The sequence below is a fragment of the Doryrhamphus excisus genome, chromosome 9 (genome assembly GCF_030265055.1).
Source record: "Doryrhamphus excisus isolate RoL2022-K1 chromosome 9, RoL_Dexc_1.0, whole genome shotgun sequence".
Lineage (NCBI taxonomy): Eukaryota > Metazoa > Chordata > Actinopteri > Syngnathiformes > Syngnathidae > Doryrhamphus > Doryrhamphus excisus.
The window spans coordinates 18,467,591-18,485,859 of record NC_080474.1 but is presented as its reverse complement, the minus strand read 5'-3'; the positions used below and the strand labels follow the sequence as shown (position 1 = coordinate 18,485,859).

Genomic DNA, 18,269 nt, shown 5'->3' with positions numbered 1-18,269 from the left:
TGAAATGAAACCATTACCATTACCATTACCATTACCATTACCATTACCAAGTTCAGGTTTGATTAAGTTTGGGTCCATCAGTAGCATTGATCGTTGAAAAGACCTTTGGTAAAATGTACTTGTGTTATTTGGACAATCCAGGGGTTAGTCTGTAGGTTCAAATCTAGAACTCCGCTCTGAGTTCTGTGTCAAAAGTTTATAGTCAGTTTGACCGACCTTCGGTACAGTTGATTCCTAGTGCAATTCTGTTTTTTTAAATTCAATGGAACCATCTTGGAGTGTTAGATTGTGGGTACTCTTCTGTGACCAGTAGTGTCACAATGGTCAATGGTTACATGTCACTCCATCAGATAGTGTGGTCAAAAGCATTTCGGGACATGCGATCCTTGTGCTTTGGTCAATGAACTAAGTTGTGTCGGAAGATGTGATTCCATCAGTGGCATGCCCAGTTTGGATGACAGATGATCCTTATTCCTTTTTTTTTTTTTGGAATTTCTCTTTATGCACAACACTTAATCCTTTTCCATCCCTGAAAGCTTGTCAGGGGACTCTGTTGACAGCACTGCACTTGTGAGTGAGTGTGCTTGTGTGTGATTACGTGTGTGTGTGTGTGTGTGTGTGTGTGTGTGTGAGACTGTGTGGAAGAGAGAAGCAGATAGAAAGAGACAAGGGGATAGGGATGAAGAAAGTACTTTGTGAGCTCTTCCCTAAATAGAATAAAGAACTCTCAGAAGCCTGGATCCTTTTAAGAAACCATTTTCACAAACAAACCAATTTCAGTATTGCTTTTGATGAATGAGCGTAATGTCGCCACGACTGACACTAGATTGTCTCCAGAGTGCTCTCAGGTCCGTGTTGTTGATTTGTCGCTGAGAATATGACTTAGCCAAATGAATATCATTCTCCACAATCCACAACCTCGGGTGAGATACATCAGGACAGGGAAACAAGTCGGTAAAAAACACTTATGTTTTTTTTTTTTTTCCAACTACTATCAAGGCTGTTTAAGTCCACAGTGCTTTTCTATTCCAGAACCCCCCCACTACCAAACAACCCATTTTATCTTCGCCGTCACTGTGCTGACTCTGCGGCTGCCTCACTCTATTAGACAACCAAAGCTGTGCACTATTAAGAACAAAATGTGCATTTATTGCAAGTGAGCCTGAAACATTCATTCGTTCATTTTCTACCGCTTTTTCCTCATGAGGGTCGCGGGGGGTGCTGGAGCCTATCCCAGCTGTCTTTGGGCGAGAGGACTGATGGCCAGCCAATCACAGGGCACATATAGACAAACAACCATTCACACTCACATTCATACCTATGGACAATTTGGAGTCGCTAATTAACCTAGCATGTTTTTGGAATGTGGGAGGAAACCGGAGTACCCGGAGAAAACGCACGCATGCACGGGGAGAACATGCAAACTCCATACAAAGATGGCCGAGGGTGGAATTGAACCCTCGTCTCCTAGCTGTGAGGTCTACATGCTAACCACTCGACCGCCGTGCAGCCCGGCTTGAAGTCAATCATTCATTCATTTTCTACCGCTTTTTCCTCATGAGGGTCGCGGGGGTGCTGGAACCTATCCCAGCTGTCTTTGGGCGAGAGGCGGGGTACACCCTGGACTGGTCGCCAGCCAATCACCGGGCACATATAGACAAACAACCATTCACACTCACATTCATACCTATGGACAATTTGGAGTCGCTAATTAACCTAGCATGTTTTTTGGAATGTGGGAGGAAACCGGTCTACACGCTAACCACTCGACCGCCGTGCAGCCCGGCTTGAAGTCATGTGATTCAAAAATGTGTAGTCTTGTTTCTTTGCTTTTTGTTCTCTCCATAATTGAATCAATCAGGTGAAACAAAAGTCAAAAGAAATCCAGAACAGACACCTGGATTCTGCAGGTCTGACCTTCACACTGATAGTCAGTGTCTCAATTTGAAACAAACAAAGACCTCTCCACAAAGAGATGCCTTCTTTTCCCAATCACAACAAAAGGTGGAGCTGTCGTAGTCTCAGTTTGCTGACACACAATTAACTGTTGAGCTCATTTGAACACGACAGCTTGGTTCAGCATTCTCAGTACTAACCTTCCAAAGTGGCCGTTATTTTTGTTGGACTTGAACCCAGCATTTCTTAGCCAAACGCTTGGGGTTAGGGTGTTTTGGTGAGTCAATTCACTTCGCTACCACAACACTTTTGGACATCGGGTGTCACGGACCCCTGTAGTAGTGAACAATGGCAGAAGGTGTTATTGGATGTGTGTGTAGCCTTTTTGTGTCATGTTGTGGTACAATTATTTGAGCTGTCACAAAAGCAAATAATTTGTCTCAAAGTAAAAGTTATGCTTGGAATGTATCTGTTCACAAAAAATCAGCTTTCAACTTTTTGTTGGGAACTGATATTTCCCTGAAACTTACCTACGTTCTACTGCTAATTACAAAATAATGGAAAAGGTAGTTTTTTGTATATGTTTATATAGCCATTGAAGACAGTATTTTGTGTGCCTTGAAAGATCAGTCAAAATTATCTAAAATGGCCGGTAATGGAGGGGATGTTTTTTGAAAAATTGCGGAAATTGGTTCCAGACCCGACCGTGATAAGTGAATTTCTAACAAGTAGAATTCCTTATTTATGAATGAAATAGTTCCATAGTTCAAGTATTGAAATAGTTCCATAGTTCAAGTATTGAAAACCTGTTTATGACCTTCTAAATTCAGTTTTTAACATTATTAGAGCCTTCTAGACATGAAATAAACAACAACTATAGTTACTTTTGTACTACCCAATATGGTCGACTTAATAACAAAAAGTGCCACATAAGACATAAATATGCTATGAATATGTTCCAGTGTTTGACAGGAAGTGGTGTTGGGAATTCAGAGTTTGGCATGGTTTTACGGTCCTAACAGTAGCTTGTTATTTTTATGATGATGAAAATGTTATTTTTATTGCACCTGGTGCTTGTGTGTCTCAGCGAACATAGCACCTTGCCATGACTAGACATACATGTAGTGAGTCAATAATTGCCTCCAGCCATAAAAGGAGAAAATACATGATTTTCTCATGCTTGGGAAAAATGAGCTCTTTAAAAAGTGACTTTTTTTTTTTCAAAATGTGAACTCAGCACAGGATTATTTTAATGCTGTTAGCGCTGTCACATGCATAATCCAAATGAGAGCAGTAAACTGCAGAGTGAACCTCATCTTTGACAGACCTCTGAAGGCTTTTCACACTTTTTGCAATGTTATTAGCATAAAATGCAGAGTAGCACGGCAGAAAAGGGCCATGAGACTCCTCAATCCTTTAAATGACCGTAAAGCCTGAACATCTCCATTACTGGAGAAAGACTTTTTTTTTTTTAAATGACATCAAAATTATGGTAGAAAAAAATACAAATCATTATTTTATTGGCAGATACAGTTTAAAGGAGGCTTTTCATTTCAGATTCAACGGGTTACAAAATGGATCGACATGCCGAAACCTCATTTAATGCGACTGTAACCAATGAACAATGGAGAGCAGCATCCTTTTGTTTTTTCATGTGGTGCACTGAGCATCGTCATTAAGTGAAGCTGCTACACTGACCACTGGTGTTAGGAGTGGTTCCAAAAAAAATGCTCTATTTTTCTCTTGTAAGGCTGCCAGGCCCACCACACAAAGACAATGACAAACCACGCACTATTGTGTAAAATAAGCCCAATCGGTTGCGTGAGCAAATCTTCTTTTTCTTTTTCTTTCAGCTTTTCCCTTCAGGGGTCGCCACACCAAATCAATCTCCTCCATCCAACCCTTTCTCTCTCACACCAACTACCCTCATGTCCTCCTTCACTACATCCATAAGCTTCCTCTTTGGTCTTCTTCTACGTCTCCTACCTGGCAACATCCTTCTACCAATATATTCACTATCTCTCCTGAACCATCTCAGTCTGGCCTCTAACATGTAATGTCCATCTGATGTACTCCTTCCTGATCCTATCCATCCTGGTCACTCCCAATGAGAATCTCAGCATCCTCATCTCTGCTACCTCCAGTTCTGCTTCCTGACTTTTCCTCAGTGGCACTGTCTCCAGACCAAACAACATGGCTGGTCTCACCACAGTTTTGTTTACCTTTGCTTTCATTTTAGCTGAAACTCTTCTTCAGACATCACGTCTCCACCCGTTCCATCCTGCCTTCTTCACCTCCTTTCCACAATCTCCATTGTTCTGAATTGTTGACCCCAAGTACTTAAAATTATCCACCTTCTGTATCTCTTCTCTCTGTAACCTCACTCTTCCACTTGGGTCCTTCTCATTCGCACACATATACAAAATCTTGCTCCACGGCAAACCTCCGCTCCTCTAGCATCTCCTCCACCTGTTCCTTACTCTCACTACACTACTCTACTCACTACAAATCTGCATCTGTCATCTGCAAATACCGTCTAAATATCTGTCACGATCGGGCTTCACCCCTTTGTGACAGCTCCTTTAGTTCCTTTTTTGCCTCTCGTTTTCCTCAGTTCCTCGTTCATGCCCTTATTTTGTATTCACTTCCTCTGTTGCTCTGTTCTGTTTTCCGTTCCTTTCCGTTTTCTCCCACACCTGTTTTCAATTTGTGATTCCTATTTAGTTCAGGTGCGCGTTCCTTTGTTTGTCGGTTCATTGTCTTTTTGGTTGAGTTGGACTTGCTAGTGCGTCATCCTGCTGCATAGCATTAATAAATATACTTTTACCTGCACTTGGGTCCTCATCTCTGCATCCTGGGGTCAAACCGTAAAACTCACAAGCCGGACCGTGACAATATCTGCCTCAAAAAGTGCAAATGTGAACATTGTTACAGTATGCACAAGAACGTCATGTATTGGATGTGTATTTTTGGATTGTATTTCATCCTGAGTCGGTATGTGTCTGGCAGATGCAAGCTAAAATCCTAGTTGGGGATACTCCTCCTCGGAGTGGGTGTTAGAAGTGAGACCATTCCAGTTCCTGGAAATTGAGCAAATCTTCGTGGATTATTCGCAACCTCAAAACTTTGTCCAATTTCCCCGCACATTATATCCAATCGTCGGATTTTCAAACTCACTTATTTCTTCATATAACTCATACAGAGGCGGCACGGCGGTCGAGTGTTTAGCACGCAGACCTCACAGCTAGGAGACCAGGGTTCAATTCCACCCTCGGCCATCTCTGTGTGGAGTTTGCATGTTCTCCCCGTGCATGTGTGGGTTTTCTCGGGTTTCCTCCCACATTCCAAAAACATGCTAGGTTAATTGGCGACTCCAAATTGTCCATAGGTATGAATGTGAGTGTGAATGGTTGTTTGTCTATATGTGCCCTGTGATTGGCTGGCCACCAGTCCAGGGTGTACCCCGCCTCCTGCCTGAAGACAGCTGGGATAGGCTCCAGCACACCCCGCGACCCTCGTGAGGAAAAAGTGGAATGACTGAATGAACTCATACAGAATGATGGACAACACCGTGTCAGTCTCCTTTATTTTTGTCAGAACAGAATCAAATCACTGCAGTGCATGTGAAGAGGCGTTCGAGTGCACCTCGTAACTTTAACGTTACTGTAAATCTGTGAGGCAAATCCGAAATTTGACTGATTAAAGTGACAGCTCCATTACCCATTAAGTGACATGGGCCAGCATTTCTGATTCTGAAGGCTCTGGGCAGATTAGACCGACTGGATTGACTGAAAGCAGTGCAGCCACACTACTAAATGAAGATAATAAACTGTTAAAAATGTGTTATTAATTAGTATAATTTCATGGAAACTGTTACTGTTAAGGCCAGCAGAGAAGTCTTTGCTGGCCCAGACCACCCATCACTGTAAACTTCAGTACAATCCACAGTGGCAGGTATATATATTTTCTGCTCATTTTAGTGTCTGACATCTTGGTGGGTGAACACAGCGGATTTGTGAGACAGAGCCTAACGGTGAAATAAGCGAGTAGGATCTCTCATTATGCGGCTCTTGTTTGAGATGGGCCACCCCGTTGAGGATTGAAATGTAATGGTATTGTCTTATACGTAGTAGTCACAGAGGCGAACACATTACCATTTACTGAAAGAAGAAGTGTAATGGATCCACGGTTACACAATTCTCACCTCACGGGCTGAATGAAGAATGGTTCGGTCGGAGAATCCGATGATGTATTCCTCCCCACAGTGTTTCCTCAAACACCTTTTCCCCGGGATTGTAATTTCCTTGTGTTTATGAGTTGAGCAATGAAGATGCCTGTGCGCGGATTCACTTTTATTGCCTGAATATGAGTAGGGTAATTATCACTCTTACGTCTATGAAATGTCAGAAACTAGTAAAAGGGAAATAAATAAATAAATAAAAGCACCGTAGTCGTCTTTGAGCCCCAGTTGATATATTCAAATTGCTTTTTACCACCCACCATCTATTTAGACTCAAATGTATTTAATTTGTTGTCATAGTGGGAAAGGCTGCAAATCATCACATTTTAAAGGCTTTCACAAGCTAAATGTAGCAGTTCACAGTAAAATCATTTCTGCCAATTTCCTCCAATAGTGTGAGAGATGTGGAGATGTAAGATGACTATAAATATAAGATGAGCATATGAAAAAAAAACCTATTTTTGGTTTGGTATTTTTCAAAAAAGTTGCTTCATTTTCATGAAGCAACTGTTTAATTGCAACAAAAAAATCTATCATATTTTTTCGCTGCTGTAAGATAACTTTGCCAACCTTTAAGATATAATTTTTCTAGTTTGGCTGCATTTATCCAGGTCACTCGTGTGTGAGTGACAAGAAGAAAAGCTTTGACTTGCTTGTTTTTTTAACAGGCACTAGACACACAAGGGTGTACAAAGTTGCAGCCGTGCTGTTTTTTTATTGACCCGTGTTACGGTCTAGAAATATAATTTAACAAAGAAAAAAAAAAAACAACAACAGCAAACATTGGGGAATCAGCTTTAAAAGAGCAAAGTCGAAATATTAATAGGAAAAAGCTGTAACCTAACAAGAAAAAGGTGTAATTTTACAAGTGTAACACTGAAATACTGTTAGGAAAACAACCTCACTTTAGTAGAATAAAGTCAAAATATTAAAAAAAAACTTTTTAAAGATGTAACAATCAAAATAGCCAATAAAGTTCCAATTTTTAGAAAATTAGGTTGCTTAAAAAGTCTTACAAGAATACGGTCATAATTAAGAGAAGAAAATTTACAAGATGAAGGAAAAAACAACAGCAAAAATAAAAAAAAATTGCTTTAATTTTAAGAGACTGAAGGCAAAATATTAAAAGGGACCTATTATGCTCATTTTTGGGCCTTTGTATCGAGTTGTGGACTCCTATAGAGCAGCGACACACAATAACCCCCACGGAATCCTTCCTAGATCTATTCCAGTTGTATTTCCTGGGATTTCCAAAACTTCTGTTTCAATTTATTCCACCCATGACCCACTCCGGGGCATGCAAACTCCGCTGTTCCAGTTAGTTTGTACAGCTAACAACTTGTACCGGGGCATGCCCATATAAGAAAATCACCTGCTGGATCAAGCCTATGACTTCTCACAAGGCGGAAAAAAACCCAGCCTTTGGAGCCAACTAAGGTTCCCTTTAGTAGAAAAGGACAAAAACTCTGAAAAAGTTGCAATTTTACATAAAATAAATATGATATAATATTATTACCCCTGCTCTAATGGATACTCCCAGCACCTTGAACCAGCTAGCAGCTGCCCATCGTGCACATGATATGGACAAATATGGACAAAAGGTATTGGGACATATGGACATTACACCTACATGAAACAAAAATACACACAAAAAAGGTTTGTAATCTATTTTTTCACACGAGTCTGTGGGAATTGATGTCCACTTATGAGGGCTTCCTGGCTCACCATCTTTGTTCCAAGTCATCCCGAAGGTGTTTGATGAGCTTCTTCCACAGTAAACCCGTCCAAGCATGCTTTTATAGACGTTGCTTTGGAACAGAAAACGGCTTGTTGTATCAAAATAAGCATACAAAATGTCAATTTGTCGGGATCAGGCAGTGCTCCTGCTGTCTAAAAGAGCAGATAGGGGTCCTTCTGCAAAGTTGTAGTTCTCTTGTGGCCTGGTGTGGCTCTCTTGTATGTTTTCCATGCTCCAGAACTTGCTATGCCATTATTTAATACGTATTGTTTTAGTAATTTTAGCTGCACTGTAATGTTTATGAGTCCCCTATATATATATAATATTTTTATTAGATTGTACTGCACTGTGATTATAGCGTACTGTTGCAGGCCCAAGAAATCCGACAGTGTATTTCTGCCTGAATCTGTGTGATACGCAGTAAGCGTGAATATCAACAATCTCCAAGCAACCTTTTGTCATTTCAGCTTTTTGTGTCGCAAAGAATTTTGCTGATGGTCAAAGTGAGAAAAAAAAAATGTGTCTCTTGAAGCCTTACAAATGCTTCAATCTCGCTTTTGCAGAGAAATCAATTTTCAAAAGACAGCCCTGACTTTTTGTTGTGGAATGTCACTGCTACTTTGGAACAAGCAGTGAGAAGGCTTATGACTCTAGAGTACACAGATTCCTATAGTTGGTTTCCATAGAAACACAGTCTCAGGCAAGCGTGTCTTGGAGTTACATAAGGTGTTGCCAATAATATGAAATACACACAGATGTGGGCTTTGTCTTTTGTGTGAATTCCTATTTTTGGGATTGAGAGACAGTAACACAGAGCAGTGTTTTACTGCACCGATTTGGGCTTTTTAAACTGCTTATGTGGCTGACGTTGTTGTGCATAATGTGCACAAATTCCTTGTTGTCATTGTTGTGTATGAGAGCAGCTGCTCTTCAGCTTCAGATTTAAACATACTGTAGGTGACACCTTGAATGATGCCGTGGTCTAGGTGTCAATCTTTGAACACACAGCAATTAAAAAAAAAATAAATTAGCTCTGATAAAGTGTTGTAGCATTGCCCACTTTGAGATTTTTGGGTTTTTTATGAGGGGAACATGCAAAACGTAGGTTACCAGAGCCTGGGGTGAGTCAGATATTTGTCTAATCTTTTGTTTTAGTTTTTCATTCCATGTCATAATACAGTGATGACTTGGTTAAAGTCCTAAATTTGACTCAAACCAAAACGGACTCTAACCAAAGCAGATTTTTCCATAGAAAATACTGTATATTAATCAATTAATCTGTTCCAGACACCCAAGAATATTACCACAAGACACATTTTATGGACAATATTATAGTTTTACGTGCAGAAAATCAAACCATCCATCCATATCCTCACTAGGGTCGCAGGTATGCTGGAGCCTATCCCAGCTGACTTCGGGATAGAGGCAGGGTACACCCTGGACTGGTCGCCAGCCAATCACAGGCACCATTAAAACCATCAATTCATAAAATAGATGCGTTATTCTTCTGGAACCACAATTTGCATTTGTGTAAAAAATCGAACTGGAAATGTAGCATCGAAGATGTGTGGTGACGTCCAATAATTATGCTATCTAATCAGCATCTTAGATGAATTACCTCAGCAAAGAAAACACAGATTTAGACAGATTTGTGATGAATACTTTGAGGAAACTTTTGTGTATGTAGAAAAATCTTTTGCTGTTTGAGTTCAGCTCATGAAAGATGGGAGCAAAAACAAAAGTGTTGATATTTTTGTTGAGTGTACTCGCCTCATTATTCTCTTGACTCATTATTGTAGCAAACCTTTGCCTTGGGTACACATTAGTTTAAGTTGTTTGGACTCATTTTTCCCAAAGCTAACTGCATTTTTGATCTTGTGGGTGTGCTTTGGTAGTCCATAACGACGCAGCATTGATTGGAATATTCAACAAAGCCGACTTGTAGTGATGAACAGATACTACGCAGTTTTACAGGCTCAGAGTGCCTCCCAGTTTCCAATCATTCTTAACTCCCAATCGCGCCAGCCCTTTATTTCTTATTGGTTTTTCCCATTAGATCCACTGCAGCACACTTCCATATGCCTAAAGGCCTTGGGACTCAGATGTTGTAATACTGTGAATAGCTCAAATGCTCTGAATGTTCTGCCTCGTACACATCTGTGCTTGTGTACAGAGCTGCTGTCGCTGAATTCATTCATGACCTTGGGAACGAGGCACAGATGCCTCCATCCTTTCAATCATGACATCTCTGCACCGTTGTCTCACTTTGGACGACGGCTGTTATCGCAGGCATTAAGATGGTAATTAAAGTATATGATAATAAGCCACTGTAGTCACCAATTTCCTAATGGATTTCAAGAAAACTTTGACACTAGCGTCCCACGGCTTAATGCTAAAGAAGAAAACCTATTTTGTCGTTTGTTTTAGACGCAAACTCAATTAAAGATTATTTGAAAGCACACTCAAACTAATAAAATAAATAGGTTTAAGATACACTGCAAGCAAAGTGGTATGATGTAATGGGAGGGGTTATTATGGCACCTACTCGAGAACGTTGATGCATATGGTCGATATAGTGGAATTTTTTTTTATTCCCAATTCATTCATTCATTCATTTTCTACCACTTTTCCGCACAAGGGTCGCGGAGGGTGCTGGAGCCTATCCCAGCTGTTTTCAGGCGAGAGGCGATGTACACCCTGGACTGGTGGCCAGCCAATCACAGGACACAAAAAGACAAACAACCATTCACACTCATACCTGTGAACAATCACCTGAAAAGGTGCATGGGGTCCACGCATGCACGGGGAGAACATGCAAACACCACACAGAGATGGCCGAGGGTGGAATTGAACCCTGGTCTCCTAGCTGTGAGGTCTACGCGCTAAACACTCGACCGCCGTACAGCCCGGCTTGAAGTCATGTGATTCAAAAATGTGTAGTCTTGTTTCTTTGCTTTTTGTTCTGTCTGGTGGTCAGCCAATCACAGGGCACATATAGACAAACAACCATTCACACTCACATTCATACAATTTGGACAATTTGTAGTCTCCAATTAACCTAGCATGTTTTTGGAATGTGGGAGGAAACCGGAGTACCCGGAGAAAACCCACGCATGCACGGGCAGAACATGCAAACTCCACACAGAGATAAGCCGAGGGTGGAATTGAACCCTGGTCTCCTAGCTGTGAGGTCTGCACGCTAACCACTCGATCTAACTTTGCCAAAAAAATATTTTTGGTTCAATATAAGCTGAGAAATGACCCTGCATGTGGTTACATTTCACAATGGAGAAAAAGCATCTCAGTCGTTGCCATGACGACCCTGAATCACCTCCCTTAGTGGTCGGCGGACAAGAAGCTGGCAGTAATGTTACTATCTAGGGTTCTGCGTAGTACTTGTACAACCCAAAATGCACAAACAGTTAGATTAACACATCCCCTGTGTAACAGCGTTGCAGATTGACCTATAAGATTCCCTTTTTGTCCCATTAAGCACCACTGTCACTCCCATCAAAGGAGATATGGTCCTCCTGAAGGGTTTCCACCTGCGGCCAATTCTCTTGTGTTCTCCTTTATCTTCTTTCATGTGCTAAATACAAGTTGCTCACAGGCCCTGGGATTTCCTCTAAAAGCCATTTTTCTTATTTTTCACAAATTATTCATGTATATGTACTGGTCAGATTAGAAGTGTACGGAAGTCACTTATTAATGGACCGCTATTGTAAATGGTTTTCATTCATTCATTCATTTTCTACAGCTTATTCTCACGAGGGTTGCAGGGGTGCTGGAGTCTACCCCAGCTGTCTTCAGGCGAGAGGCGGGGTAAACCCTGGACTGGTGGCCAGCCAATCACAGGGCACATATAGACAAACAACCATTCACACTCACATTCACACCTATGGACAATTTGGAGTCGCTAATTAACTTAGCATGTTTTTGGAATTTTGGAAGGGTGGAATCGAACCCAGGTGTCCTAGCTGTGTGGCCTGCCCGCTAACCACTCGTCCACCGCGCAGCCCGTAAAAGATCTTTATTTTCATTTTCCATAAATAATGACCTGTAATATTAGTTATGTTGAACTAAGTCTGTGTTTTTGAATCACTGGCAGAGTTGTTTGGGCACATTTTGACCGTACCATAACCAAAACGGTGTATTATTTACACATTATTACACACATTTTCAGGGTGATATGTCCCATTTAGACCAGTCCAGGGTGTACCCCGCCTCTTGCCCAAAGACAGCTGGGATAGGCTCCAGCACCCCCTCGACCCTTGTGAGGAAAAGCGGTAGAAAATGAATGAATGAATGTCCCATTTAGACCAGTCCAGGGTGTACCCCGCCTCTTGCCCAAAGACAACTGGGATAGGCTCCAGCACCCCCGCGACCCTTGTGAGGAAAAGCGGTAGAAAATGAATGAATGGAATTTTCAGGATGATATGTGCCATTTAGACCAGTTCAGGGTGTACCCCGCCTCTTGCCCGAAGACAACTGGGATAGGCTCCAGCACCCCCGCGACCCTCGTGAGGAAAAAGTGGTAGAAAATGAATGAATGTCTCATTTAGACCAGTCCAGGGTGTACCCCGCCTCTTGCCCGAAGACAGCTGGGATAGGCTCCAGCATCCCCGCGACCCTCTTGAGGACAAGTGGTAGAAAATGAATGTCCCTTTTATGGGTGACTTTGCAATAACTCGTAAAAAGTGGAAATTTATGATAGGCTTCTATTTTGTCAGCTGATGTCATCTATTGACTTGTTTTGCTCTGTGAAAAAGACAATGGCGCTACAAAACTAAAGAGTTGATTCTAATGGAGGAGTGCCAAGCCTGTGATTAAAGTACCACAGCGTTTAATCATCTCTAAACATTAGGCTCTGCTGTGGCAACACAATGGCGGATAATTTGCTGTAATTGTTGAAGTCCTAGTTAATTTATTGAGGTAATGTGACATTTCAGCTTGTGTTTTTTTTGCCGCTCCACAGGGATGACCTGCCAAGCAAGGACGTCTTACACTGAGGACGAGGTTCTGTGGGGACATCGCTTCTTCCCGGTTATCTCCTTGGAGGAAGGCTTCTTCAAGGTGGACTACTCCCAGTTCCACGCCACCTTTGAAGTGCCTACCCCTCCCTACAGCGTGAAGGAACAGGAAGAGGCTCTGCTCCTCTCCTCGCCCCTCATGGCGCCATCGTTGTGCAACAGCGGGGACAAGAACAGCTCCCTGGACTGCTTGGAGACCCTGGAGGACAATGACAGCACCACCAAGCTGCCCACCAAGCTCCAGAAAATCACAGGACGGGACGGCCTGCCCAAAAAGCTTCTAAGGATGAGCTCCACCACCTCAGAGATGACTTACAGTTTTGGAGACCTGCCCATGAAGCTGCAGCGAATCAGTTCAGTTCCTGGTGTTTCCGATGATAAGCAGGGCGGTAAGGCCTCCAAAATAAGCACAGAGCCCATGAGTAAGTCGGTGGCAGACTTACCTCCCAAGCTGCAGCGACTGGCCGGGGGAGGGGGCAGGATGGACGGACACCTACCGCCCAAACTTAGAAAGATGAATTCAGATCGCTTCACATAAAGCAACCCCCCGCTTCTCATTTTAAGTCCTTACCTTAATTCTGAATTTATGAATGGACAATATTCCAATATTCTTCTTGCTGTATCAGAACAGAAATGTAGACTGGCTATATGTGCAGAAATACCTTATATCAAGTAGGGTGACGCAATTGAGCACATGGTCTTGGATGTAAGTGTACATGCAATGATGAAGGACTCTTTTGGGGACAATGTACAATTAGCACAATCGGGCATGTAAGAAGAAAACAGCGCATGTAGAACCCAATCTCAATAATTCCCGGCATGACATTTACCAATGTTTATATTAAAAAAAAAAAAGTGAGTTTCAGTCACGAATCTAACGTTTGAGTGAGTGAAAAATTGCACAAAGCCATACGATTTCAAACATGACATGATTCTAATTTGTGGCGACGAACGGCACACACATTTGTTTTGAGTTTCTTGCTTTTGTTGTTTAATGTAAAGTTGTGGCAATGTTACGTTGATTGCATGCTCCTCTTATTGACTATACAAAAGGTAATAGACAAAGATGTTTAGCCTTAACTATATTACCTTGTTTCCATTTTTCACGTTTGTTTTTTGCTCTTTCGACGACATACTACTTTACCATGTGCCAATTTAATGACTTTGTTTCATTGAGCAAACATTGAATATTTTGTTAAATGATGCATTTTACGCCGCACCTTTTTGTCCCCGGCTGAAACAGACACACAAGCTACGCATTTTACACTTGTTTATTAAAGTCAAATTTCAGTTAAAAGGGTCAGTCCCGGTACTTGATAAGCACAATGCAGTAATTGTATAAGATTCTATCATATTAGTTAGCATTCTTGGGCATTTTATTAGAAATCTGGGGCAGTAAGGGCAGTACTGTACAAAAAGAAATCTAGATAAGCTATAGTAGATGATCGTAAAGACACTGCCTGGTTAGAAGTTAGAAGGTGGGCATGCATTCTCCTCTCCGCAACGAAAGCAATAATATGAAGTGCATAATCTTTCTAAAGCCACAGCTTCCATAACAGCCCCATCTTCATTGTTTACTGAATCAATCCCACCACTTTTTGGTTCTCTCTTAATGCATTCAAATATTGTATGATACCGTTCAGGAATAAAGATCTAACAACAGTGTTTAGCACTCTTTGCCTACATGGTATATACTATATCCTGTTCTGATCAAGTACATGCAAAATACACAAAATAGACTACAGTTGACAGTTGGCCACTCACAGTCATTCTGAGCGCCGGTTACCATGGTAACACACAGCCATTCTCTCTGTCCCGTTTTATTAATCTGTCAATCATCGGTGTTTCTCTGGTCCCGCAGCGGTCATCCGTGTTTTGCTGTTTAAAAGCAATTACAGTGGAAACTTGTTTTTCGCCATTAATCCCTTCCATAAGGTGCGATAAAATATATTTTTCCAATAAAAAATCACATGTATTGATACATTAATATATAAGAACAGAAGAGGCTGCGTACTTGCTCAATTAAACTTTACTGTAAACTTCAGCTGCAGGTACAATCATCATTATACACACACTGGCACAGATGACTATCTATAATGTGTCTCGCTCAAACCGCTCCCTCTGCAACCTGTGTTAACTAGGAACAGCATTGTGCATTGTTCTGTGTGTGTGTGTGTTCTATGAACAAATAAACCACCCACACATACATAATAATAGAGATGATGAAAGGATTCCCTCACCAGAATCTGTCTATGGTCTAAAAGAACCACTATCCATTCTTCAGATAGTAGCTATTCAATAACCAAGACGTATTTTTTGTTGAAAACCAAATCATACAAAAAACGCAGCCTACCAAAACCGAGGTTCCACTGTAGTTCCACACGTTACACTCTAGCTACATTTTGTTATCATGGCATCCAGAATCTGTCTATGGTCTAAAAGAACCACTATCCATTCTTCAGATAGTAGCGTGTGGTAGCTTTATTTGGGCACCCGATTCTACCGATTAGTTTGTTCAGCGCACTATTCAATAACCAAGACGTATTTTTTGTTGAAAACCAAATCATACAAAAACCGCAGCCTACCGAAACCGAGGTTCCACTGTAGTTCCACACGTTACACTCTCGCTACATTTTGTTGTCATGGCATCCAGAATCTGTCTATGGTCTAAAAGAACCACTATCCATTCTTCAGATAGTAGCGTGTGGTAGCTTTATTTGGGCACCCAATTAGTTTGTTCAGCGCACTATTCAATAACCAAGACATATTTTTTGTTGAAAACCAAATCATACAAAAACCGCAGCCTACCAAAACCGAGGTTCCACTGCAGTTCCACACGTTACACTCTGGCTACATTTTGTTATCATGGCATTGACTTTTGACAGCTTCACTTCACTATGGTACTTCACTATGCTTTGTGTACCATTTGAAAGTCTTATTTACTACGCCCTATTCGTAACATGCAGGTGTGGAATGAGTAGCACAACAGAGTGTGCATTCAACAACCTGTTCTGCTGTTTTTCTATTTACCCTTGTTTGGTGTTCTTTGATGGATTGGATGACGGTCACAGTTCAGCAACCATTTTATGATAGTATTATAGTATCTTTTCAGTGGGCGACATTATGGAAACTTTCCTTCCATTGGACAGTATCAATATTCTGTGAATGGGTTTACACTGGTCCATCACCACATTGCAATTCAAATTCTGCGCTTTCACTCATCATGATTTTTCCAAAATCATTAATAAATCATGCTGCTATTGTATACAGCGTATTACACCCGTGCCCCTGCAAATACATTTTGCTCCTCATCAGTCACTATGTTTGGTAAACACCATTAGGGGTGTACCAAACATGGTGATTTGTCAAAACACCCTAAAGTTACAGTGGGTGTTTTGAAGTTTCCTGTGTGAGAAATGCCAATTGGATTTGACTTATGGGGTCAAAGTATTTAATAACAGAACCACCAGAGACTCCACTCCACAAGGATCCTGAACATGTGTCCCTGCAGATAACAAAAACACAACTTCCTGTCAGAAATCTCAGGGAAAGACATCATCATTGCATTAATATATTCTTGTACCTCATTGTTACATATGCCGAATGCTCCAAATGTATGTAATCTATTTCTAAATCAGTCACCAAAGTGTGTCAGATAAAAGCTTCAGAGACAGAGACGGTGTCACTGCCAGAAAAATGTTCCCTTGGCACGTTTATTGTTTTGTGAAATCAGTGCCGCTGTTCTTAATTCACAATGCACTCTTTTTCTCTGCTACACGTAGCGGGTAAATAATAATAAGACTTTTTTTTAAAAAAGAGAGACCCTGAAGGGCTCACGGCGATACAATCAGCTCAGTCAATTTGCGTCTTTAACCTATTGTAACCTTTCTGTGTGAATCTTACAAACCGATCGGAATAGCAAAACTGGTGGTTACTCTCAAAGTGGGGCGTTCGTCCCTTCATGCCCAACCTGAATCAACACTTGCTCTGCCAGAATACACTGTCCCTTTATCATTGAGGACATCTCTGCTCGCTCGTATTCCTTTGTCACACAGGCTGTCACATGTCTTTGCGGGAAAAAGAATTTCAATCCTAAAGCAATAGACGCAAATGCTGATACCGATTTTCGAAGGTTGAGAGATGTTCCGACAGGCTAAGTGTTATTGATAGGTTTCTTGATAAATAACATTTGGCACAGATTAGAAGTGGAAATAGAAACGAGGCTTAAGGGGACAAAAACTGGATGCATTTTGTGTTTTCTCAGTTCGAATCCAATTTGCAGTGCATATAGAACGGATCTTCGTATGACCTCGTACTTCGGTATGTGACAAAAAATGTTACAAAAAAAAATTAACTATATTAGGAAAGCAGGAAGTGAACAAATGTAACAGTTACTGATTGTAAAAGTACAAACGTGGTATCCTGTAATTTTAACTCATTCAATCCCAGCTGTTTTTCAAATTCAACATCTTGCAAGGCACACTGAGTATTGTGTTGTATGGCTCTTTTAGTCTTAGGCTCTTTTAGTTCTTAGTACAGGGGTCGGCAACCTTTACTATCAAAAGAGCCATTTTACCACCTCGTTTGCAAAAGAAAAATACAAACAAATAAAAAACAAAAAATAACTTAAATTATTTTAGGAAAGCAGGAAGTGAACAAATGTAACAGTTACTGATTGTAAAAGTACAAACATCGTATCCTGTAATTTTAACTCATTAAATCCCAGCTGTTTTTCAAATTCAACATCTTCACTACCGTCCATTTTAGACGATTTTGACAAATTTCGCAAGGCACACTGATTATTGTGTTCTATGGCTCTTTTAGTCTTAGGCTCTTTTAGTTCTTAGTACAGGGGTCGGCAACCTTTACTATCAAAAGAGACATTTTACCACCTCGCTTGCTAAAGAAAAATACAAACAAACAAAACACAAAAAATAACTTAAACTATTTTAGGAAAGCAGGAAGTGAACAAATGTAACAGTTACTACTCCTTGGACATGTGGAACTGTGAACTGATTATGTGATGCATTCAATTGTAATCTGATGCATGTTCAAATGAAATAAAACCATTACCATTACTTTTGCTAGAGTATATATAAAAAAAATACAGTATGACATAAAATACAATGGAATTGATTATCGTTCATATCTGAAAGTGTCCAGGTGGTGAAGGTGGCTCCATGTTGGGCACCCACTGTCTGTAAGTAGAACCGTTTTTGTAAACTTCTCTTGCCATCCATCCCCAAATGTTCTCAAATTAATTTAGATAAACAAAACACGGTCCAAAAAATTGAGTTTATTCCTCTGGAAAAAGTTCTTTGTCAGACAGGCATTGTGAACTGCAGTGTTGTGAGTCATTTCCAAA

The 18,269-nt window shown here is 40.9% G+C and overlaps 1 protein-coding gene across 2 annotated transcripts in view; it reads left to right on the top strand.

Annotated features, from left to right (window-relative positions):
- kcnj3a (potassium inwardly rectifying channel subfamily J member 3a) overlaps positions 1 to 16,148 on the top strand; it is a 37,806-nt gene extending 21,658 nt beyond the window's left edge. For both annotated transcript variants that reach the window (XM_058082488.1, XM_058082486.1), the window contains one exon: positions 12,850 to 16,148. In XM_058082488.1, coding sequence (XP_057938471.1) covers positions 12,850 to 13,442 — 593 coding nt within the window. In that variant the 3' untranslated portion in view covers positions 13,443 to 16,148. The remainder of the gene's footprint in view (positions 1 to 12,849) is intronic.
- The last annotated feature ends 2,121 nt before the right edge of the window (positions 16,149 to 18,269 follow it).